This window comes from Lytechinus variegatus, chromosome 9 (genome assembly GCF_018143015.1).
Source record: "Lytechinus variegatus isolate NC3 chromosome 9, Lvar_3.0, whole genome shotgun sequence".
Taxonomy (NCBI): Eukaryota; Metazoa; Echinodermata; class Echinoidea; order Temnopleuroida; family Toxopneustidae; genus Lytechinus; species Lytechinus variegatus.
In genome coordinates, this window is record NC_054748.1 from 12,216,442 (window position 1) to 12,239,781 (window position 23,340).

The window sequence follows — 23,340 nt, forward strand, 5'->3', positions numbered from 1 at the left end:
CAACCATTTGACCTTGGGGCAAAATATTTCAGATTTTTCCGTCAGACACTTGGGGCAACATTTGGTGCGAGTTTAAAGAAAATCGAAGAGGGTCGGGTGACAAATTGTCTGAAAATTGGTTGATTTGACGTGGATTGACCCATATATGATTCTAATCCTTTGAAAAAAAGTAGTAAAAAATAATTGTTTCCATGAATTAGAAAGTTAAATATATGATGAATTAATTGTTTTGTAATCTTTGCCATGGATCTAGAAGTACAGTATTACAAAATCCAGCATTACATATAAGTGTTGGCTTAAATTCTAGTTTTGAATTGGGGAAAAAATGGGTTTAATTATATGTTTATCACAATACCACCCACTATGTTTTAACTTTGACTTAACCCTATCAAGGCCGGGGGGGGGGGCCTCGGAGGCTCCCCCCTCAACGAGTCGCGCAATATTTTCACTGTGCAAAATTTTTTGATCGCGCCGCTCACTGACTTTTTACTTTCAAATCTTGCGCAACTTTTGAGACCAATTTTGCGTCACCCGGGTACGTGGTTCCGAAGTTATGCAATGTTATGTAAGTGCATATCAGACCAAAATTGCTCAAAAACGTGAATTCGTGTACAAAGTCAATGTAAATTGTGTTTTCAACCAAAAATCATAAATGTATGATTATTTTTAGTTTTGCTGGCCTAAATGTATGCATTTTATGCTGTTTATGATCTTAGAAGATTCCCCAACGAATTTCATTGAAAAAACAATGAAAAACAAAAGGTCCAAAAAACAAAAAAATACATAAGAAATTGCAAAAACAATATAATATATAAGTTTTTTCATGTACATGTACACTTGCTTAGAACATCATAAAGAGTTTCTGTGCCAAAAATTTGTAGCTTTATTTATGGAGTTAGAGGAAAAAGTATGATTTTGCATATTAATTACGCATAAATTAGCATAATTATGTAATAACAATTCGCATGAAGTAAATTACTATACCATTTTGTAGATTATATCCCAGACAACCTGTGTGCCAATTTTCGGCGCGATCACGCGGTCAAAGGCCGAGATCTCAAGGGGGGGCCTGGGACCCCCCCCCCCCCCCCGGCCATATGAACTCCCAAAATACCCCGGCCTATATAGGGTTAAGGCCTTGTCCTACTGGCCAATGGACACAAAACGTTCATATTTAATTGTGATTTCTAATTCTAGTTTAACCCATCAGTGTGTAAGTTATGCTTTAAAAACTGACATCAATAGAACACCATACTTCAAATAAAACTGGTCCTGGAATGAATCTCACTAGTAGTTGAGCTATCAGTAATGTTATTGGGATTGTATTCATAGGTTTACATAAAATCTTGGAAAGGCAATCCACTTTACGCTTACACGTTCCAGCACCAACACCCTTACCAACTCTGAATTAAAAAAACAAACACTTAAACTGGTATTCTGATAGGCATGGTTTAGTTAACCCTTAGACTACACTTTAATAGAGTAGCAACTCATTCACCAAATATTCTTATCATACATGTACATGGATAAAGATTTGTCAAATTAATTTTGTGGTGCCCTAAAACGATAAAAACTCACTTTGATGAAATGATTACTTGTTGCAATATCTTTGTCATTCACATGAAAGAGGTATTATGAAACCCAGCATTCCAAATAAGTGGTCTAAAATTCAAGTTTAGACTAGGCAAAGACCAAGGTTTAATTATCAGAAAATCACCACTAGTATACATCTATAATTGTATTAATGAGCCCCTCATTGCAACCTTTAGTAGAATATTATTTTTATATATTTTGTTCAGTTATTAGCAGTGAACCATTGTTATTATTTGTGACAATTGTCCAAAATATCACTGTCCTGTTTATTTTAGTTTTAAAATGCATGTTTGATTTATATTCTGATGTAATTTTAGCTTTCTGTTTTATTTTTTGTATGATTTTGCTTTATTTTATGAAGTCAATACATGGTGAAAAAATATGGAGGATTTTTCCGCTGAATAGTTCTGTATAGAACATCAGCTATTATTGCAAAGCTTGTTTTATTTATTTAGAGGGTGTTCCTCTATCTTTACAAAGAGAAGTAGATTTTTGAAAACAACTGAAATTTAGATAGGAACAGTATGGTAGCCTTTCAAGCACAACAAAAGGGAAAATCCTTAAATGTCCCCCACCCCCCTAAAACATACCTTTAAAAATTTAATCAGTAAGCATTTGTTTCATGGTCCATGAAGGTTTTTTGAAGAATCCCTCATCCCATATTTTATTTAGCGCCCTCTATATAGTGATATAGTCCAATGATTTGCTGCTTCATGGGCAGTACTGTTCTACTCTTGTAAAGTTACTGAGATTACAAGATAAGGCAGGATGATAAAACAAGGAAATAAGATGAGATGACAAACACTCATCAAATCATAGATAATAATAGTGTGTCTCAGAGTAGTTATAGGGCTATAGAAAAAACCATTGTTATTATTATTGGATTAATCAGTGTTCATTCTTTGATTAATAGTTGAAATCATTTTCTCTTTTATTTAAATTTTGAATAAAAGGAAACGAAACTTCCCAGGGGCATAGATATGATTTTCAGATACTGTAGTGGGAATTCTTCTTCTGCCACAGAAATCAACTTTATTGTCTTCGAAAGGGTCCATTCTTTATGATTTTTATATTTTTCTTCAGTGACATTTGGGTAAGTTTAATTGAATTTGATGAAACTGACCCCATTTTCTCTTGTTTATCTAGCCTTATGAAACAGGAACCCAGGTTGCACTATGGACAAATCACAGAGTTATGGAATGGTTACGATCAGTTGATCTATCTGAATATGCTCCTAATCTGAGAGGCAGTGGGGTCCATGGTGGATTAATGGTAAGCCACATATTAACAGAGAGAGATTGAGTATCTCTTAGTGGGTCGTAATTGAGTGCAACACATAATAATAATAAATTTATTGAATAGGGGTATGGGAGAGATCGATCAATAACTGTTGGCAGGGTGAGAGAGAAAGAAAGAATAAGAGAGAGAATGAGTGTTGAGGATAGAGATTGTGAGGAAGAAAGTGCAATTGAACGAGAGAAACATAAATTCAATACAACTACATGTTAGATGGAAAGTTATAATTGAATTATTAGGTTGGCTTATAAATCCACAATATATGCTCACCATTATCTTTTTTAAAGTTAATTTCTTCAAACAAGATTTGACTCTTTTTTTCTTTTTAAACAAAAGAGACCAAAAGACAGGTGGAGAGAAAAGAGAAGAGAATATTCTGTATCGTTGCATATTATCTTTTTATCGTCATATTTGAACAGGTCCTAGAACCTCGTTTCACGGCAGAAACCTTAGCCTCCATCTTGTGTATCCCAGGGAACAAGACGTTACTACGGCGACATCTTAGTACGCACTTTATCTCTCTGATTGGTCCTGATATTCAGCAGCAGAAGAGAGAAGCAGAGAAACAACCTATGTTTGTACCTCTTAACTTCCTAGCAAAGGTCAAGGTGAGATACTCGATGATGGTGATGATGATGATGATGATGGTGATGATGATGATGATGATGATGATGATGATGGTGATGATGATGGTGATGATGATGATGATGATGCGGATGTTGCTGCTGATAATGATGATGATGATGATGATGGTGGTGATGGAGATGGTGATGATGATGGTGGTTTGATGATGATAATACTGATGGTGATGTTTTGATGTTGGTGATGATGATGTAACAATGTTGATAAATCCTCTTCCCTTTTAACCATGCACAGCCTAAAAAGCGAACATTTGGTAAGAGCAGGCGAGGGACTGAAATGGAAGACTACGTCTGTCCAATGGACCTTGGTCACCCCTCTAGTTTGAATGGAATGTCCCATATGAATGGCAACCGGCCTCCTCCACCCAGTTACAAGGTAGAAGTTAGGAGTGCTGACAAGGTTCACAGACAGAGGGATGAGGTAAGGTATCAAATTATTCTGCCTTTTTACAGTGGGTGTATTTTATTCTGGTTAAGCCCCAATGATTTCTCCTTTAGTATTGTCCCTACATGAACACCAAACAAGTTCTATAAGATCAGACTAAGGAAAGGAAAAAAAAGAGGTCTGTTTGCTGTAATGGAGGTGAAAAAAAATAGGCAGAACAATGGAAATTAGGGTTGGTCGGCACTTTTTTTGTGGGTGGGGGAGACAAAATTTAAAGTTGGCAGGTTTTCAAGGGTTGGTCGGGTTATGACAAACAAACTTTTTTTCTGGTTTTTGCAGTATGATGCATTAAAAATTGTCATTAGTTTCTATTGCAGATCAACTTGCTATTCTGTAAAGAAACATCTTTTATACTGCTTTTTGATTGATTCATAGGACCATGGACTTGTTGTAAAAAGTGATGCAATTAAACACAACTTTAACTAGTTAATCACAACTTTATCTCCAATCAATCACAACCAAGCATTCTATTTCAGACTAATTCTGAGGGAATGATGAAAATTATAATACTGTTTTTTGATGAATCTTACTTTCCTTCTTGCACAACTGATATTGGTAATTATTATATAGATGTTACTTTAATAAGAAGGACAACAACCTTTTGTTTGTCACTGAAAATCCTATTTATCAGTATTGTTGAATTTGATTGTAAAAATGTGTTTAATTTCAACATTAGGGTATTACACATGGACATGTACTTACATACTAAAAGGACATTTTCCATTAAATTGACAATATTTTTCCTTCTCCATTTTTCCGGCTCAGGATCAAGCAGATGGACAGGAAATGAAAGAAGGAACTGCTCAAAAATTTGGTGCCCTATCTCAAGAAATTGATTCTTTGACGGTAAGAAGCGTTGTCTTTTAGCTGTTGATGTTTATTTCAAGTCCACAAACTCTTGTATGCAATATTCTTTTCACCTGCATAAACCAATCAATACAAAACAAATGAAATAGTCAATATGTGGCATCATCAACTCTCTCATTTGCATAACACTGAGTTGTACAGGTAACTGTTTTGTGAGAAATAAGCAAAAATATCATAACTTCTTATTTGACACCCTATTTTGATGAAACTTTTAAGCATTATGCTGTTTGATTGATTTCAAAGCCAAAGTTTTCTGGGTTGGACTTGACCTTAAAATTTTCAAAATACTCCCATGACCTTGAAATTGGCCTATTCCATGAAATTTGGATATAATTGTTATCAATATTGGAAAATGGATTAATGCAATATCAGGTAAATACGCCACGGTCAAAGGTCATTTGAGAGGTCAATAAGCTGGTACCAACTTAAAAAGTTTGACCAAATATTAAGATTATTAATTTTCAATCAGAAATATAGCATTTTATTTTTAAATGCAAATTATTTATCTGAAGGTTACACATTTTGTTTACTTCATTGTGTTTTTCTAATTACTAACATGTTTGATATCATCGCAACCCTATGTATCATAGTGTATTAATTTATTTATCATATTCCTATAATATTGAGCTTTATATTTCCACATTGAAGAGGACAATAATGGTCAACATATCAACCTTCATGTTACTTTATAGTATTTTCATTTAATAAGTCCCCCCCCCCCTTTCATTTATTTACTCCCAGTAATATTTTTCTATATTTTTTGTTTTAGACTATGCTTTCAGATGCTGATGTGGATAGAAGTACACATGTGTGATGTCATCATGCCAACCTCTCCTCCAGGAGGGCATTGGATACAATCAACAACCTCTCATCCAGCTATTTTGCCTTTTAAAAAGTTTTTAGAAAACTGAATTTAAGTCTCACTTTTACCTACTGAAAGTCACCTTACTAACTACTGACTGCAAGAATGCTACTCTGTGATTTGCTGATTAAAATGTTACTTTTAATGGCAATAACATGTGAATTTAAGCTGGTTAAATGCATAAATGCGTCTTTTTTATTAGATGATTACATTAAATCTGCCTTTAAAGTGATTGATTGAAAGTTTGTATGGCTTATTAATGTCAGTATCACTCCATTCTGATTAATAATTGATTGCATGAATGCTTTCTTTGATTGGTTGATTATGTTGATTCCATTTATGTCATATTTTGATAGCAATATAATAGCTTCCAAAACCACATAGACTGTATTGAGGCAACATTATTTGCAATCTTTGCTTTATCTTCATACTCAGAATTGATGCATTCACATACAACCTTTGATAGCTTTCAAACCATGCCTTTAAATTATCCCCCTTCTTTTGAAGTTTCAGAATTGACATATTTTACTGCATTTTGTTTTGAAAGAGATCAACAATAGATTCACCCTGTTTTGGTAATCATATAGTTACTGGGGTATTCAACAAGATACCAACCAGAATGATCCATCATGTAGAGTGTCTAATCTACATATTTAATGGAATGCCTTTCATTCATTGACATCAATGAACTAACATGAAACAGACACATTCTATGGACTTTGAACCACATGGTTTGACTCCATTTGTAATCAGCTTTTGATTTTATGTTTATTCTTCCTTCGGCACTGTTACAGGCCTGCCAACTTTTTCTTTTTTCCAGGAGTTGCACAGTTCTTAAGATTTTGTATTAACCAAAAAGAAGAACACTAGTCTCCCATTTATTAAAGATAAAACTAAATCAGCCAATATATGTATTTGTGTGGTGGGGTATGGGTGTAAGAGTAACATAGTTTTTCAAATCTTGTAATTTCTCAGTGCATGAATATAAGACTGGTAAACATGTCTTAATTTAAAAAAAAAGTGTGGAAGACACACCAGACATTGAGGAGAAAATTTGGCACCTCTCAATTCGGACTCTTTTTTTTTCATTTTCAAATGTTGGCGGGCCTGCTATTAAATAAAAATTATGCAATTATAAAATTGATCATAAATGTAGTGTATGGTGAATGATGTACAATAAAGTTACAACCCATTGTAAATGTTCATTGTAATTCTTCATCTTTCCATAGACTGCAAAATGCAATGTCAAACACGCCTCATTGAAAGAAGGAATATAAAAGCCTGTGTGAAGTATATTCCCATCAACTGGTTCAAGTGCATTATTTGTTTTATACCTTGAATCATAATCCCTATTGATGCTAAAAGATTAATAATAAAAAGAGACACATGTTCTTACTTTGTATGCAACAAATATTTCTATGTCTGTTCTCGGTTCCAATTTATTTGTATATTATTGTTCATTTATGAGATATCAAGTTCTTCCAATTTATGTGATGATTATGAAAACAATGCATATTTCAAGTGACTTTTTATGATTCAAATTATTTCATGGAGCTGTCTGTTTTGTCCATTAGATTTTTAGCAAACTTATTTTACATGTATATCTACCATCCAGGGCCCTGTTGCATAGAAGTTATTATTATTGTTACGTTACCATTCAATGGTAAATACCATGGTAATGATGATAACAGCCAATCAGATTTCACAAATTTATCATTGGATTGCAAAGTTACCAGAAATAAAGGAATAATGATTGCTCATAAGGTATTTGTAAAAACTGCTCCGAAGTGATCTTGAGAGTTAAATGGCGTACTTCTTGAGTAAAAAAAAAATATTTGACTTACAGTCTAAAGATCATTGTGGGGTAACATTTTTACTATTACCTGAATAAGAGAACAGTCAATATTATAAAACAATCATTTATTTGAGCAGGGCAATAGTAAACTATTGCCTTGTGCAATCAAACCAATTAGTAATTATATACAACAAAGCATTTAGGGCACTAAGGGGTCATCCCCATCTTATGTACTTAGCTGCTCTTACATTAGCCTGTGAGAGATTGTTTACTGAGTAAGCATCAAAATACTGGAATACAGTCATCAGTAACTACAAGTGTTGAATACCCATCTATTTCGGTTCAATGATCTGTAAATGTCTGTCTAAACTACATATATTGCCTTGTAAGACCCATGAATTCCCCTTGTTTGTTTGTATTGTATAATTTTCACATCTTGTATATGAAATGCAGAAAACTTTTGGCTTAGTCGAATCTCTTGTGGTCACAGAAACCCGTTTGACTACATGTAGAGGAATTTGACATAGAAAAGGTATACATTGTGTCCCACAAAAAATGATTCCCATTTTCAGAAAAGGATATGTTTTTGTTATAAATTTTGGCACTTAAGGTGAGAGTGAAATCTCTTATGACCAAAACCTTAGCAAATCATTCACTCATGGCATATTACAAACAATTAGGCATATCAGAAACGGTTTGCGCAGAATCTCATGTGTGAATATGAGATCAGTGAGAGAAGCTTAACAAAGAATACAAAAGAAATCCTAATGTGCCAATAGTCAAATAAGCAATGTTGTATGTTAAACTAATCTTGACCAATTTTTTTGTGCAACTTAATTTTTACATTGAAATTTCAAAGTCATCTTGCTCATTAATGGGTGAGGTATTCATCTCATATTAAGTATCAAAATATGGAAGAATAACTGTATTCTATGGGGTTGTAAATGAAATCATCATAATTCATTTGCGTTTAAAAAAACAAGACATGGGAATCCTGGTTTCCTTTTTCGAGGACACAATGTGTATCACAATTTTTTTTTTTTGCATAATGTGGTCTAAAATGCTTTAATTTGGACCAATATTAGACTTTTACTGTATGGATGGTTGAATCATGCAAGTTATCTCTATGTTATATTTTTTGCAATATTATGCCTCCATTTATGATCACAATTCAGACTTTTATCAACTTAGTTTCAGCCTTTGAAAACAAAGTTTTGGTGTACAAAATAGCTCATTCTAGATGATTTTCATTCACAGTGGCATTCCTACATGCTTGCTTTCAGGGTAATACACATTTTACCCCTGCTAAATATATCTGGGTCATATGACTCAATGGATTGATATCAAAATTATTGCAAATAAAAGGAATGAATATTTTCATTCGAATGAACTCAGCCGTAATTATCACCTCTATAAAAATTCATGCTCATAATAAAACAAAAATGAGAGGAATTCACTTGAAATTATTATGTAGTCCTTTATCCCCATTGCTGCCCAAAATATACCAGTGTAGTAAAATGCCTTTATTTTTTTTAAACTTGGAAAAAATATTTATGAAATTCACTTTTTAATTGAGTTGACATTCCAACCCTGTGGCCATATGTATTCATCGTGTGCATTGCTGTGACCAAGAGCGCTGTGATGGAGACTTCTCATTTAGCCTGACCTTTACAGAGGGTAACTGAAAATGCATGGGTGCTGTGATTTTACAGTGTTTTTTGGGTTCACTGGACATTCTGAATTATTTGTACTTGAATAAGATTTATGATAATATTCATTTGATAAAAACCACATCCATTATTAAAACAAACTCATTGTAAACACGCAACGTTTGCCCCTTCTCCCTTTTCCCCTCACTTTTGTTTTCTCTTCTGTCTGTTTTCTCATCTCTTTATCTCTATCACTTCTCCCATTTAATTTTTCTTTTTTATTTTCCTCTCTAGATATTTGCCTCTCACCTCTCTATTATATCCCTCCCTCTCCCCCTCTCTGTCTCCCACCCTCCTTCTCTGTCTCCAACTCTCCCTCTCTGTCTCCAACTCTCCCTCTCTGTCTCCAACTCTCCCTCTCTGTCTCCCACCTTCCCTCTCTGTCGTCAACTCTCCCTCTCTGTCTCCAACTCTCTGTCTTCCACCCTCCCTCTCTGTCTCCAACCCTCCCTCTCTGTCTCCCACCTTCCCTCTCTGTCGTCAACTCTCCCTCTCTGTCTCCAACTCTCTGTCTTCCACCCTCCCTCTCTGTCTCCAACCCTCCCTCTCTGTCTCCCACCTTCCCTCTCTGTCGTCAACTCTCCCTCTCTGTCTCCAACTCTCTGTCTTCCACCCTCCCTCTCTGTCTCCAACCCTCCCTCTCTGTCTCCCACCTTCCCTCTCTGTTCCCCACCTTCCTTCTCTGTTGTCAATTCTCCCTCTCTTTCTTCATGTTCTCTTGATCGTCCTCTTATCTTGTACATACCATCATCTACTCCTTGCCTGAGAAATCAATAGTTCTCTTCAGTCACAAATTACGTGTATATTCAGCACAAATTTTCTCTGTACATTTTTTTATACACTTTTGAATTGATTTTGTATTATTTATTTGTGTATGTGTTTGTGGTTAATCTTCATTGTATTATTTTTTTCTTGTGCTGTTTATACATGAACATTATCAATTTGTTTTTACTACATGATTTGGTGGTTAAAATCCTTTTGTTTTATTTGTATATGTACATTATCCAGTTTGTTTTTACTACATGATATGGTGGTCAAAATCCTTTTGTAGTGGAAGTTCAATGCAAATTAATTTTATTTAAAACCCAATACTGTACCTACTGCAAACAGTGGACATTTTCTGAACATATAACAGCATGAATTTATTTATTTATCACACAGTATTTAAGTGTTGTATGTTGATTATACATGTTATTAATAATTTGCATATTTATATTTCAAACCTGATACTTTTGTCTTTTTTTTCACTCTGAATAAAGCCACCATACATTTTTCTCTACATGGCAAGTATGTGTTTCATGAATCTGAGCAACATATCCAGCATATTGTACATATCAAGATATACCATCGTGCTCAGTGAGGGAATACATTCAGTAAGTTAACTCTTTCTTCTAGAGAAAATGGAAAGCATTAGGGTTAAAGCTCTGTAGCAAAATTAAGTTTAATTGCTATAGTAGTACTATATGTGGCAATAAAAACATAGGAAACATGTATGTGTGTAAGGCTGACATTTTGAGCACAGGTTTATCACTGGGTTCATTTAGAACTCATACATTATAACTGTTCTGTTTGGTGTTTCATAAAGCTGTTTGTAAGTTATGAATGACTATACACGACTTGTGATCCTTTCTTATGCTATATAATACATGTATATACCTTCAGTGTAGCTGAATTAACACCTAAGAACATATTTCATTTGCGCCTAAGTTGTTGAAAATTATGATGAACAGCTTTATAAAACATTCACCTGTAGAGTGCATACATTAGTGCACGCTTATTTCTCTACAATTAATGTTTTGGATAATGCTGCCTTGTGTTTTATGTTCTTTCTCAGTACCCCCCCCCCCCTTCCCCTCCCAAATCCCCTATTGCTGATGCTTTTCTCCTTTGACCAAGTATTTCAGTGCCTATAGTTTAAAATAATGCCTTTTTTATTTTCTATATTTTCCCCTATGAATTTGTTGTTTTTGTCAGTTTCAGTAACATAACATTTGTTTGTTGAAGTGCTGGTCATTATATTAATATGGTCGGGGGGGGGGGTGTCAGTGCAGATTTACAACAGGGTCATAACAGTGCCAGATATATTGATCACAATTGATAAGATTTTTAAAATAACCAAATTATTGATGTAAACTTTAATTTTGATACAATTTTGGATTGCACTCAGTAAATGGATTTGCATATTTGATCTGAAAATAGGAAAGAAATAGCTTCAAGAAATATCTTGTAAGTCAATTGAAGTTGAAATATTTGATATTTTGAATAATGAATTACAAAGGGAAATTTCAAAGAGTGAATGATTTCATCAAACAAAATTATTGCAATCCACAATATAGTGCACTGATAACTGTTTTGTGAAATTTGGCAAAATTCAAATGTCATAAATATCTGTCCTTTTTTACATCTGATTTAGATTATCAGTATATGTCCATTTGGTGATTATCTATTTACATAAATCAATTTGTTGTTGTAATGATCACATTATTTAAGCCTTCCAGGTATAAGCCACAAGCTTGAGCATTTAAAACACCCAATGCGAATCACGTCATATTCCATATTTTGTAAATGATATTTATTCATCCATAAGTAAAATGTTCAATGGGTGTGTTCTTTAACATTTTATCAACAATGGTGGTTAGAATACCTCTTGTTTTCAATGCAAACAGAAAAGAACTATCAACTGCTTTTTTTTTAACTGACACTTATTGTATATTCATGATGTTTTTGATTGGTGGTTGAACTTGAAATGAAAATAGCAAGCGTGATATGTTTGCTCAAGCATTTTTTTTTCTTTCACCATTCTTTGTTTGTTGAATTCCAGAATCAACCCACCCTCTTTCATTCTAATCAAACATCTAATTGTACATGTAATGTTCTATGATACTTGGTGTGTCATAAATGATGTATATTGTTTTTATGTGAATGATGGTAATAGCATTCATACTAGACCTCATTTACATTAGAAATGCTCAAAAGGCCAAATGCAGTTTGGGTGCACATTTGGCCCAGCTCTGTCTCCGCCTTGTCTTTTTATCACAGTAAATTGCCACAGACCCTAATGTGACTCCGCATAAAGCTCCTTATAGGTCCTGTTTAAATGTAGAGCCCTTCTCAAACAGAACATTGAATTGTAGGCCTTGTTGAGCCTGCCATTGTAAATGTGTAAAATAGAGAGGCAGGGTACCAGGATTAAGCCCGGTCTTGTCCTGGCCCTGCAATGTAAATAGGGCCTTAGTGTTTGTGCAGACTTACTTGTACACGTAGCATGAACATCATAGTTTACACACACAAAATTACCCCTTAGAATTTAAATCCATTGATGATTTGCATACACTAAATTAACTCAGCATAGTAGCAAAACTATTAGCAATTTAACAAGTTACAGGGAGGTGGGGGGTTGTTGGTCCCGTATACTTTTATTCCTGTAGGCATTGTGGTTATAAATCTCTCTGTGCAATTTATTCTTTTATTTCAGAGTAAAAAAATGCCCTTTTATAATTGAGTGTCTGCTTTGGTTCAATTTCTTTCTTCTATTCATTTGTTTTATTCCAATGCTTCTGTTCAAGTTCAACTCACTGTATTTATTTTTCGTAAGTTGAGGATCTCATTGTACTTCCATTTGACTTGTCATATAAATTTTCTGTCCTACTTCTTTAAATCATCTTCAATAGAGACATGATTGAGCCCTTATATTTTATTGGTCTATTTTTATTATAACCTTTTAAAAAACGAAAAACCTAAAATTCAATGAGATAACCATCAAATTGTTTGCATGGTTGGTCTTCAGTAAAGAATGGTTTGAGTCAGTTAGGGGAGCATGTCATGAAACAAACTTTGATTTCGACTGTTATAAGCTACTGAAATCCTTCTGATTGGCTCAGAACATATAAGTCAGTGAAAATCATTGAATTTTGCTTCATGAAAAGTAATCATTGGTCATACATGTTAATTTCTTATGTGTATACATACATGTTTGTGACTTTGTCATCAAACCTCACCTGTGATTGTAATGATGTATAATCTTGTAGTTGAACACTATTTTTGTATCTTGTACAGCAAACGTACTTACACCCGTTATTTTTTAGGGTACATCTTGTAAATACAAACTTAAAACAAAGATTTTTGGATGAAATATGGATTGCTAGCCAGATAAGAGAGAGATATAGACTGTCTGAAATGCCTGTAGTGATAATATTGCAAATAAACTTAATTTAATCAATATTTCTTTTGTGAAAATGTGTCTTGTATTTAGCTGTACCATTTATTATTCTGTGGAAAGTCAACAATGCTGATTTTCCTATACCAAGCTTTGAAGACCTAACTTATTCTTCATTCTAACTTGAAATAAACCCAGACCATTATTAAACTATAGTTAATATCAATTAATTATGAGAAACTAATCAATCCAATGAATCCTTGGCCTTATGGGTAGACACCATCATTTTGATCATACCAATATGCTCTAAAAGAACATACCTTTATAAAGTTGTGAGGTTGATGGGTGGGGTTTTCTGGTTTTACCCCACCCCCTGGCTGAAAAGGGTAAATCCGCAAAACTTAGTAAAACTCAACTGAAGTTTTCTTATTTTGTTGCTTGTGCTGAGGATGTTGAGATATCACATTTGTTTTGATGAAATCAGAACAAAACAGTTTAAAAGAAAATGTATGCAATTTGGTATTTCATTTATCGTTTTTGTCTTGCCTTTAAAGAAGAGACATAGACATCACATACTTTTCCATTGGTAGTGGTATTGTCAACATGAAATCTAACCATGGTTAAGGTTTTTTTTTACATTTTATTTCATGAGACTTGGACATGAGGGCCAATGACATTTGACCATGTGTCATCCCCATCAAAAACTTATCGATGAATTTTACTCTTTTTATTTAGATAACTTTAATACACTAGTACGCATTTTTCATTTGGCGGTAGATTTTTTATTTAGTTTCAGTAATACGTCCTCGGTTGATTCGGTTAATAACTTTTACCATTAGCTCTTGAGGCACAACATAATTTTTTTTATATATCTTTTTCGAGTCAACAGAAGCCGTGTTTGAAATCGTTAATGAAAAAAAATTGCTGCTCTTTCAATTTCCCCCCTAATTCCCTTTTTTGATCGATCCAAAATGCCAAATTCAATGTCTCTTTGTTTAGGATCTGGGTTAAAGTCGTAACGCCCAAACTTCACAACCATGCAAATGGGGATACGTATTGTTGCTGTCAGAATAGTAGAAAAATATATCAGGCTTGGAGTAGCGAGAATTCTTCGTCGAGGCTTGACTGGCATCACGAATTATGCCAGTACAACCGAGGATGAATATTTCCCTCTATCCTACTTTTAATAGGTATTATATCTCTTGATAATCTAGTTCTTGTACTCGTAGTTCATCATTTTTAAGTATGATTTAAAGTCAAATAGGGAATTTCTATCCAGGGTTATCATCTGAGGTGAGCTCCGGAGGTGAGCATACTCATGGGTGACGTCACAGTGGGGGAGGAGATGAGACACCTATGATTTATCAAGTATAGAAAAAGGAAAACAGGAAGAAAAGTGAAGAAATGAACACGAAAAGAAGCTGTCTGCACCTTGACTGTACCACCCCCACCATGCAGAATTTAACCAACTAATTCCAGTTAGACACATAAAATATTACGTCAGCGTATGGTCATCTCCCCCATCATAAAATATTCCGACTCAAAAACCCTGAACCATTTATAATCTTAAATTCTACTCACATAAAGCAAATATGGACGGTGCCAGTGTATATTGCTACACTGATAAGACATGCTGTAAAGATCAGCGTCTTTCGGTGCTCTGAGAGGGTTCGGTGGTTTGAGAGGGCAAAGCCGTAAGGTGTTAAGATCAGCATCTATCGGTTCTCTAAGACGGTCAAGTCGTAAGGTGTTATAACATCAGCGACTTTTGGTGCTATAAGAGAGTCAAGTTGCAAGGTGTTAAGATCAGCGTCTAACGGTGCTCTGAGAGGGTCAAGTCGTAGCATCTATCGGGATTTTGAGAGGGAAAAGCCGTAAGATGTTAAGATCAGCGTCTAACAATGCTCTCAAAAGTGTCAAGTTGTAAGGTGTTAAGATCAGCATCTATCAGTACTGTAAATTGAGGGTACAATGGGAAAATATAGGAAATTGTGCACGGTCATGAAATCTTTTCAAAATATAGTTGTTATTTTGTGTTTTATGGAAACAGATTGATTCCAAATATTTTTAAAATGTAACAAAAATAAAATTATTATTTTTATCAAAATCCATTTTTTATGTTTGAGTGATTCGGTTGAGATTAATTAGCCTGATTATTACCATGCTCTAAAATGCCTGACCGTCACAATAATAATAATGAATGCCAATAATATTTACCATGTTGGTAGAATTATAAATTTGTGCACACAAACAGCTGGACATGTAAAGCAAACCTTGATCATAATTATATTACGCCTTGGCCCATAATTGGATTTAGATTATTACATTAATTAGAATTTCATTAAGCATAATTTAGGGGGGAACGCAATTGTAAGGAAATTACTATGCACGTAAAGCATATGTTTCAATATAAAAAAAATAGAGAGAGATACTACTCCATTTTTATAGAACTCTAAAACAATCTAAAACATCTAAATCTAAAACACGCGAACGCGTGTTTATTGAGATACGCAGCAGGTTCTTTATTAAAAACATGCTTAACTTATCCATTTTCAGATCAGAATCACTTAAATTTTCTGCTCGCGATTCGCGCTCGCATTATTAATATGAGAGGATCGATGCCTAATAACCCATCCTATTTGTGATATATAAAACATGAATAGAGAGGCTCGTTTTTTGGTCTAAATCTATTTTTTTCGCTCGTGCTTCGCGCTAACATTGTTAAGTTATATACATATCCTGTTCACAATTACCAAAAGTGCTTAGAATGTCCTTTCTTTAGGTCGAACTTAAAACTTTTGGCTCGCTCTTCGTGAAGAATTTAGCTCAGTAGTGATTGTTAGGACTACCCCTTCTAAGAAACAAATCTGATCCTGATCGGGAAAAATGTGGGTGAAATTTTGTTGGGCCCCCTAGAGGGGAATGCTGGATCCGCCCCTTGTTAACTACCCATATCTGGCCAGGTTCAAGGCCGTCACTAAAGGGGGGGTGGGTGCGACACCCCCGCCATCCACCACGACTCTGGATATCGTCGGTAAATCTACGCTGCGGTCGGGAAAAATGAAGAAAAGAAAGGGGAGAGAAGGGAAAAAAGGAAAAGGGGAAAGGAGAGAAAGAGAAACAGAAAAATGAAATAGAAAGAAAGAAAACAAAAACTTTCATTTCGCGCTTCGCGCGCGACTTATTTTTATTGAGATACAAAACTTGCTCAGTTACAAATGCGGAATCTGAGTATATCTTTTCATAAAACAGTGTAAAAATGTTTAGTTTTCAAGTCAAAATAAAAAAAAAATCAGCTCACGCTTCGCGTTCGCATTATGTTTATTGAGATACACAGCTTGTTCAATTACAAATGCCGAATCTAAATTATTTATATAAAAACGTGTAAAAATAATGAGTTTTCAAGTGAAACTGGCCTCTTGAACCCTGGTCTCCTGAATCCCTGGTTTCCTGAGCCACTGGTCTCCTGAAACCCTGGCCTCCTGAACCTTGGCCTCCTGAATCCCTGGCCTCCTGAACCCTGGCCTCCTGAATCCCTGGCCTCCTGAACCTTGGCCTCCTGAATCCCAGGCCTCCTGAACCCTTGGCCTCCTCAATCCCTGGCCTCCTGAACCCTGGCCTCCTCAATCCCTGGCCTCCTGAATCCCAGGCCTCCTGAACCCTTGGCCTCCTGAATCCATGGCCTCCTGAACCTTGGCCTCCTGAATCCCTGGTCTCCTGAACCTTGGCCTCCTGAATCCCTGGTCTCCTGAATCTCTGTCCTCCTGAATCCCTGGTCTCCTGAACCTTGGCCTCCTGAATCCCTGGTCTCCTGAACCCTGGCCTCCTGAATCCCTGGCCTCCTCAATCTCTGGCCTCTTGAATCCCTGGTCTCCTGAACCTTGGCCTCCTGAATCCCTGGTCTCCTGAACCTTGGCCTCCTGAATCCCTGGTCTCCTGAACCTTGGCCTCCTGAATCCCTGGCCTCCTCAATCCCTGGCTTCCGCAATCTCTGGCCTCCTGAACCCTTGGCCTCCTGAACCCTGGCCTCCTGAACCTGAATCCCAGGCCTCCTGAACCTTGGCCTCCTGAACCTGAATCCCAGGCCTCCTGAATCCTTGGTCTCCTGAACCTTGGCCTCCTGAATCCCTGGCCTCCTCAATCCCTGTTCTCTTGAATCCCGTGTCTCCTGAACAAATAATGAGAAAGTTATGAGCATTTTGATATTGCAATCACTAATGCTATGGAGATCCTCACATTGGCAATTCGACAAAGATGTGTGATGTCACTTGTGAACATCTCTCATTATCACTATAGTATTAACTTAAACTGACTCTTTTATCACATCTTCCAGTAGACCATGTGTTCTTTCTATAAAGGACATGTAATATAGATTTTTAAAGAATGCATCATGGATAAAGTGTTTGTATGACCAAAAGAAAAAAGCAAAAAGAGATATTTTGGGGGTATTTTATAGTCTATCATAGGGAAAGTTGTTTACACGTGACATCACACACCCTTTTCGCATTGCCAATGGGAAGATCTATATAGCATAATGATTGCAGTATTCAAATGCTCATAACTTTCTAATTGTTTGTCCGATTTTTCTCAAACTTTCTTTGTTCTTATTCTTTGATTTTTCTGTTTGTTACAAATTAATGTTTCATTCCCCTTCAATACTGCCTTGAGTTTAACTTCCGGGGTGACCATATATTGTTGAGAGAAACGTCGAAGGTCAATACCATTTGGAAATGGTAGGCCTACTTTGAATAAATACCGAAACCCATCTAGTGCATTCACTGTTCGTGCTCTTCAATTGTTATTATCCTAATTCATTTTCAGCCCTTTCAGCTCGAACAATTTTTTAGGGCGTTGTGCATTTTCGACCTGAATGGACGCATTTAATTTTGCTTGTTATCGCTCACTATTATCATTTCATATTTGTTAAAGCCCGAGTACTCAAAATAACACGAGTATAACACCGTCAAAATGTACTGTCCAAAATGGTCAAGGCCAGCGCAACAATATCATGACAAAAACATTAAATTTCTGGCATTGGGAATTACTAGTGTTGGGAATCTTATTAAGTCATCTCTGTCCCCCTCTTTCTTTCTTTCTTTCTTATTTCTTTCTTTCTCTCTCTCATTTTTTCGCTGTCTCCCCTCTTCTCTCTATCCTAAATATTTTCTACCCCTCTCTCGTGCACACAGCAAAGCCACACTCACCCATATCCACATGCTTGTACACAGAATACACGGCATCCATCCACGCCCCACATACTTTTTTTGTTTTGAATGATATTATACTTCTTTCTCTTAAAACATTTACAATAAATCATACATGAAGGACAAATAAAAAAAAATCTTTCAAACAATCAAACAACTAAAACGATCTAGCCCTAATGAAAATAACTTTACATCAAACACTAAAATCATTTAATTCTAAATCGTATTAATTTCTTCTTTTTCATAAGAGACATTTATAGATATCAATAGTCCATATTTTACCACCCCATAATACCCTCTTTCCTTTCTTTCCGATACTACGTCTAACCCATCCCCTCTGAGAAGTATACTTCGTATAAGACACACCCTCACCCACACACACCCACATCCAATCACCCTTCTGTAAACACATTCCTCTTCTAAAAATGTTCATGTACATTCCCCTTTTCAACTGTAATGGCAATTTTAATGATGGAATATTTCCCTTTGATATTGCCGAAAAATATTGCATATTTTATCAACAAAAAAAATACCGTATTGCATCAATTTATTCCTTGATATTTTCCCACTAAACCAATAAATTTCTCTTTCCATGATAAGCTCAATTTCAGATAACTTAAATATCTGACCTTCCGAAATGAGTAAGACTCTGGAACAAGTGAGAGTATGTCTAAACATCTTGATTACAAAAGAACATATTAATGTAGCTTCTGAATGTTTCTATAGCAAAGAAGAAGTAAGAGTGTTATGATTTCACATTACAACATTTCTCCTCCGTGGGCAATTGTTAGTCCTTTTCATGACTACCTAAATGACGCCAAGTGTGTTCTTGTCGTTTTCAGGAGAATAATCAAAATTTAGTAAACGTATGCCTTATATACTTTGTCGTATGCACGGTGCCTTGCAGGGTATATCTATGATTGGCTAGATAAGTGAATACCACTGAAAGAGAGCATAAATTATTTGATACAAAACCAAACTTAGATAAATTTTCATTAGTATAAACAGCTCAATGTAATAACTTAAACTGGAATTCCCGACACATGCTAAATAGGATGGAACCTTTTATTCTAGAAATAGATTATATTAAAATACATTTTTAAAGGTTCGATCTCATGTAGCACGTTGCGAGAATTCCAGTTTAAGTTATTACATAGAGCAGTTCCAGTGAAACTAAACTGACTGCGTCCATCTCTAAGTCGCTGTGGTCTAAGCATGCTGCAGATGCAGAAGTAATCGTAAACTATTTTTGTTGTTTAAAAGTAGGATGTTGTTTTGTGTCTTTTAATGGAAATATTGAATTTTGAGTTTTGCATTCAGTTCAAATTGGTTCAATCTGAAAAAGAAATTTGCATTCTGAACGAAAAGTCAAAGATGTCGAGAATGCCAGCATTACCAAAGCTCCATTAAGTCATATTTATTTTTTAGCTTTGTATTTCGAAAAGAGAAATGAGATACACAATTTGTCTTCACTTAAATTAAATATGTTTAAATTGAACTAAGATGATGATATATTTTAAAAATATAATCTATAGGCCGTCTTTATCGGTTTTTAATATACCTATACTCGAAATACTTTTTCCAATTCGACTTTACAATTGATTTTACAACCAGACTAATATGAGGAATGGAGGTTATGACGGCCACGCCTACCAATACCGAGGTACTGGAGCATGTTAAGAGAATCCCTGGAGGGGTGTAAGGGATGTCCGCTTGGTTGGCGGGTTGGTATCACAAGTATCTCAGCCTCTAGCTAGGACTAACTGACATTCTTTGGATTACTGGGATACTCCTATTTTAAACGTAAAAGGAAATCTTATAGAGTTCTTCGCTGACAGGTAAGAAACATAACCTGACAATGTTACTCCGGTCTGTAATCAAAACGAATTATACTAGCAACAGTCTTGCCGACTCCCCGACTCTTCTGCTTTTTAAGCATTTTCACCACCTACCTTTTTTTTACTCTTCTAAAAATAGAACTTATCGCTTTTTTCGAAAATCTTATGGCCGAAATATATATATTCACCAGGTTTAACTAAAATATGCGATTAAATGACGACGACAATGCTCTCCTAACTATTTTAAGCTATACTTTGGATCGTTATATCATAGTGCTGTTATCACCGTGCCCCATGTTAACACCATACCACAGAATTGGATGTGATGATAGGCGTGGAGGGGTACGGTAGTAGAGAGCGTATTACTATGCATGTAGAGATCAAGAGCAAGCTTCATATAGTGGTCTGTGATAGCCTATAATGATTTCATAACGCACCTTTATCCCCAATAATTATGATCGCATTTTCTATTCTCATCTCACCTCAATGAATTCTTAGGAATTTTCATTGAAAAAATCTCGACTGTAAATCCATATTTACTCGTTTCAATGTAACAACTAACTTTGTATTTATTTTTCATTTTCTTCTGAAGTTTCATTTCGTTATTGATAAATTGGCCCATATAAATGTATCTCTGTATAATATAATTATTCAAAAAGACTGAAGCAACTTCTTCAAGGCTTTCAGTTTCTTTCATATTTTCAAAAACCTTAGAGGGTTACTCCAAGCTGAAAATAATAGTTAAGCAGACAAAGAAAAATTAGACAAACAAAACACTAAAAATGTGATCACAATCGGACAAGGAATAGCAAAGTTATGATATTTTCATTATTCCGGTGAAAAAGTTCTATACATGACTTCATGAATAATCCATAAGTAAACTGTTAAAGTGTTATCCTCACTTGTTTTTTTGTATTTTATTATATAAAATTAGGTTTTCTATTTTTTTCCCCAAGATCTAAAAAGGTTAAAAAGACAACTTATTTATTGCATTAGATATTAATTGCTGCAACTTACTTCATTGTAAAGGAGATATATCATTCACACATATACGAACAAAATGAAGCAATTATGATTGCATGTAATAACATGAGAAAAGGAAATTGGGGATGTAACATCATCAGCCCAGCTGATAAAATATTAATGACGGCGTTCACAACTGTTTTCACAATATATTGCTAAACTTAAAAAATCAAAACTCTGCAATTTGTAACCAGATTTTGATGAAATTATCAGCGTTTTGCTTTGTGAATTTTATTCTATTTATTTAGATATGAATAATTTCCGCCCGGAGATTCCCTTTAAAAGGTGTTTTTAAACACTATTCATGATTTATTGGCGCTGGCTTCTCTTGCTCGCATCCAGTAAACAACTCCCATCAAAATCGTAACAATAAACGTAATTTGATAAAACTTTAAACCGATAATTGCCATCACCTAAAGTTATTATACATGTATACAGTGGCGTAACTACGGGGGGGGCATTGGGGGCACGTGCCACCCCCCCCCCATCGGCTGGCCCATAAAAAACGGGGAAAATGAGAAAAAGAGGGAGAAAGGGAAAGAAACATAGTGGGAAAGAAGAAATTATTCTTCATTATAATGTTATATCATAATTATGTTTAAAAAATCATAACTTTATGAAACTTAATTTGTTTAGGGCCTATGTCTTCATTGTTCTTGGTGCTCGCATTGTCCATTTAACGAGATATATAATCCTGTACAACCTCCCATTTTCAAGTAAATGTACACCAAATATATTTCCTCGCACTTCGAAGTAGTTACATATGCTTCTTTTCCATAACTACTTAAAGGGGTTGCCCCATTTTAAGGTCTTAATATTAAACACTTCTTGTCCGTGCTTACGTTCGCATTAGTGGATTGCTGAGATATGTCTCCTCTTCATGAATTCCTAAAATCAGTCCTTAAAATGTAACTTTTCTGATTTGAATATCAAAAAAATTTCAGCTTGCGCTTCGCGCTCGCATCATTTGGCTAGCGAAATACGCATGGTCTTCGTGAATTCCTACAAACAAGACTTAGAATTCCCCTCTTCAGTTCTGAATTAAGTAAATTTCCAGCTCGCGCTTCGCGCTCGCAATATTTGATTAGTGAGATGCGTATGATAATCATGATTACAATGACTACTATAAGTGTTTCATGTGTGTAGATGTAATTCTAGTAACATCAGCATGCACTTGGCACCCACATTAGACGACTATGGCGAGATATGTGTACTCTTAATGGATTTCTAAAATATAGTCCTTAAAATATCCCTGTTTGGGGTCAAGATATACAGAAATTTCAGCTCGCGCTTCGCACTCGAATCATTTGGTTAGTGAAATATATGTATGGTCTTCGTGAATTCCAACAAACAAACATTAGAATGCTCCTCTTAAGGTCTGAATTTCCCAAATTTTCAGCTCGCGCTCGCAATATTTTATTAGTGAGATGCGAATGATTATCATTATTACAATGGCTACAAAAAGTGCTTCATGTGTTTAGATGTAATTCTAACAAAATCAGCATACGCTTGGCACCCGCATTAGATGACTATGGTGAGACATGTATACTCTTAATAGATTCCTAAAATATAGTCCTTAAAATGTCCCTTTTTGGGTTAACATATACAAAAATATCAGCTCGCGCTTCGCGCTCGCATTGTTTGTTTAGCAAGACACGTACATATCATGATTTCACACATTTGCTTATAATGTCCCTTTTTTAGTTCTGAATATAAAAAAATTCAGCTCGCGCTTCGCGCTCGCATTATGTGATCAGTGAGATACTTCCGTTTAATGGCACTGTGTTTGAAATGTCAGTATACCTGGCAACTTCGCGCGCTCACTTAATGACTGCTGGTGCCCCCCAATGCCGTGACCCAAGGTACGCCACTGAATCCAGAAACACTCGGAAACGAATCAAGTTCTATATT

At 35.3% G+C, this 23,340-nt stretch overlaps 1 protein-coding gene across 1 annotated transcript; it reads left to right on the forward strand.

Moving 5' to 3' along the window:
* Positions 1 to 2,731: 2,731 nt before the first annotated feature.
* LOC121421138 (liprin-beta-1-like) lies at positions 2,732 to 9,314 on the forward strand. Its single transcript, XM_041615794.1, has 5 exons — positions 2,732 to 2,865; positions 3,309 to 3,497; positions 3,766 to 3,951; positions 4,741 to 4,821; positions 5,612 to 9,314. Exons 1-5 carry the CDS (start codon positions 2,788 to 2,790, stop codon positions 5,654 to 5,656), a joined length of 579 nt encoding a protein of 192 aa, XP_041471728.1. The 5' UTR covers positions 2,732 to 2,787; the 3' UTR covers positions 5,657 to 9,314.
* The last annotated feature ends 14,026 nt before the right edge of the window (positions 9,315 to 23,340 follow it).